Here is a 3,403-nt window from a genome sequence, read left to right on the forward strand (position 1 = left end):
AGACAACTATTTTACTGGCTATGTGATTTTTTCAGATGCCCACCAAAATTTCATCTCTGCTTCTATACCGATTTCAGGAAAACAAAAACGATGTTGATGATTTATTTCAGAATAGCAATGAAAATACAACACATGGTTCTGTACCAATATCAATGAATGAGAACATTCTTAGAGCTTCATCAAGTTGCTCAAAAACTCATATAATGTTAGAGAAAGTGACGTCATCTGAATCATTTCATGATGAATCTGATGTTCAGGCAGAAAATTGTTTAAAAACAAAAGAGAGCTGCAATCAAAGTTACACATGCTTGCCTTGAGGAAAAAAATTTGAATTCAAAGTTAAAAAGTCTAACAAGTTAGTAATTTCAGTTGTATGTATTGATGAAAACTGCAAATGGAGTATGAGGGCAACAAAGCTACAAGATTCGGACTATTTTCTTGTTCATAAATATACATCTAAGCATACATGTTCATTGAATTTTTCAGCCATAATAGACACATGCAAGCAAGTAGTTGGGAAATCGGTCAGCACATGTCAAGATTGAAAGATCTTAGCCAAACATATAGGCCATCTACCATCATTGGTGATATATACAGAGAATTTGGTATAAACTTGAGTTATCGAAAGACATGGAAGTCCAAAGAGCGTGCATTTGATCTGATCAGGGGGTCTCCTAAATATGGTTACGGGAATTTGGCGTCATGTTGCTATATCTTGGAAAAGAATAATCCTGGAACTACATATATTCAGACAGATCAAGGTGACCATTTTTTGTACTTATTCTTGTCTTTAGGACGAATTATACGTGGTTTTCATTCTTCAATGATACTTATATGTGTTGGCGCTACTTTTCTGAAATTTAAATCAAAAGAACGCTGATAATTGCAACATGTCAAGATGCCAATGGACAAATTTATCCAATTGCTTGGGCACTTGTTGATTCTGAGAATTATTCATCATGGTTATGGTTTATGTCGAAACTGAAAGAACAAATTGGTGACTCCAATCGATTGGTATTTATATCTGATCGAGACAAGAGTATTACTAAAGCAATCAGAGTGATATTTCCACAATCTCACCATGGTCATTGTATATGGCACATGGAGCAACATATTAAGGTAAAGTTTCATAAAATTGTCTCGTAAATTTGTTTAAATCTGCAGAAGAAGCTTACCGAATGTCTGAGTTTGAAAGTTATATGACAAAAATATACAGAAAGAATGAGAAACATGGAAAATACTTGGAGGATGCAGGTTATGATTCTTGGTCAAGAGCTCATTTTAAAGGGAACCTTTATAATATCATGACATCAAATAATGCAGAGTCTATGAATTCTCTTTTAAAATCTCAAAGGGAATATCCGATCACTGCTTTGATTGAACATATACAATTGGTTATGAAAAATGGTTTTATGAGCGTCATTTAGAGGCAGAAGCATATGACGCATTTGACCCCAAAGCTTGAAGAAATCTTACGCAAGACACTCGATGATTCTTCAACTCTCAAAGTGAACCCTGTAACAGCACATGAGTTTCAGGTTGGTTTGGATACAAATAATATGGATGTTGTGAATGTTGCACAACGTACATGTTCATGTAAGAAATTTGAGATATTAGAAATTCCATGTAGACATGCACATGTTGTTGCAATTTCAAGAGGGATTTTGATTTATAGTTTGTGGTCTGAATATTATAAAACTACATCTTGGAGAACCTTGCATGCCGGACTAATTCACCCTATAGATAACCATATAGATTGGTTGATTCCAGACGAAGTTCAAGGAAGGGTTATTTTACCTCCATGTGTGAGGAGACCATGTGGAAGGCCACAAACAAGAAGGATGAGATTTGTGAGGCCTCGATTCTAAACATCTAATCTCGAAATTAAACAACAATAGGGCAATCAAGATCCAAGATTAAAAGTAATTTTTTTTTAACAGGTGAACAGTGCCCGCTCGATCGGTTAATTCTTACCGATCAAGCGGCCACACTCTATCAAGCCACTGCCCAGAAAAATCGGGACGCCCGCTCGATCGGTGAAGTCTTACTGATCGAGCGACCAACAAAATTCAACCTTCTGCCTCTGTACAGTGGTGCTCGCTCGATCGGTATAATTCCACCGATCGAGCGAGACACTCAGCACCAGAAAAATAACTGGTTTTCTTTCTTTCTTTTAATCCAATCTCAACTCAATCGATACGACAACAAGATAAATTTCATTCAACATGATATATAAGTATTCCATTCTAAGTTCATACAATTCTTCAATATATCAAGCATGCTTCAATCTAGTTTGAACTTATACAACTATAAAAAGGAGTTCGAAAACGTAAACGACTCCTAAACATCAAAGCCTCACTTCTATCATCTCAACCACCTAGTCATGCTGCCTCTGACTCGGTCCTGCCCCACCTGTTGCCAAGTACACATACAAAAAAAGAGAACAGCCGGATAATCCGGTGAGAATTGATATTCCCAGTAAAAGAGACAATCATGCAGTATCAATCAAACATATCAATCAAGACATGCATCAATCCAAGTCATATATCAACTTCAGATATAAATCAAGTAAACATATCAAGTCATGACATGTATCAACTTCCATATATCTATCACATCAAGACAGAATTCAAGTAATTAATCCAAGTACTGAATTAAAATGATATGAATGTCTTTAAAACTTCTGGATTATCAGACTCAGATAATCAAATGGAATTCTTCTTTCTTTCTTTCTTCGGTTTGGGATCCCGAGGTTAAAATATTCAACAATCACACCGAACTCCCCTCTCGAGGTGGACGAGGCATATTTTAATCCTCTAGACTCCAGAGCATTATAGAGAGTTTATTTGACAAGGTATAAAATCTCCAACCAAGTCACTCAACTACAATCTCTAGATAGTCTAATCAAATTGAAATGAATCGAGGCTCAATATGAATGCATATGTCATCTCATGCATTCTAATATCATTTCAATCATCAATTCATATAAGCATTCAATCATGCTTTCATTCATCAATTCAAATAATCATTCAAACATGATTTCGTCAATATAAATGCATATATAATCTCATGCATTCAAATAAACATTCAATCAAGCAAGTATGTGATTTCTTCGGAACACTCGAATAAAGTCTAATTCGAGTTAATCGTTCCATTCAATTCTAAGTCGTCTTTTACCTTATTCTCTTCGAAGGTACTGAAATCTGAAAATCAATAACAAGGATAATCATCAATATCCTATCAAACTCATTCAAAGCTCAAACAACTTCTTCAATCGATAACTAAGAAAATCGATACTATACCGACTTCAATCTTCCAACTGGCCAAAGCTGCTATCTCGCAACTCTGCTGACTTCAATTCAATCTATCAGAAGAAGTCATAAGGATCAATATCGACAACAAA

General features: G+C 35.3%; 1 protein-coding gene across 1 annotated transcript; it reads left to right on the forward strand.

The window, feature by feature from the left end:
- Positions 1-499: 499 nt before the first annotated feature.
- LOC140861904 (uncharacterized) lies at positions 500-1,868 on the forward strand. The gene is made up of 3 exons (XM_073264909.1): positions 500-761; positions 899-1,119; positions 1,428-1,868. The coding sequence occupies exons 1-3, from the start codon at positions 500-502 to the stop codon at positions 1,866-1,868; spliced, it is 924 nt and encodes a 307-aa protein (XP_073121010.1).
- The last annotated feature ends 1,535 nt before the right edge of the window (positions 1,869-3,403 follow it).

This window comes from Henckelia pumila, chromosome 1 (genome assembly GCF_033568475.1).
Source record: "Henckelia pumila isolate YLH828 chromosome 1, ASM3356847v2, whole genome shotgun sequence".
NCBI classification, from domain to species: domain Eukaryota; kingdom Viridiplantae; phylum Streptophyta; class Magnoliopsida; order Lamiales; family Gesneriaceae; genus Henckelia; species Henckelia pumila.

Coding starts and splice junctions, on each gene's coding strand:
- LOC140861904 (XM_073264909.1), top strand. CDS start 500: ATGCAAGCAAGTAGTTGGGAAATCGGTCAGCACATGTCAAGATTGAAA. Junction 762..898: donor ATATATTCAGACAGATCAAG/GTGACCATTTTT, acceptor CAACATGTCAAG/ATGCCAATGGACAAATTTAT. Junction 1,120..1,427: donor ACATGGAGCAACATATTAAG/GTAAAGTTTCAT, acceptor AGCGTCATTTAG/AGGCAGAAGCATATGACGCA.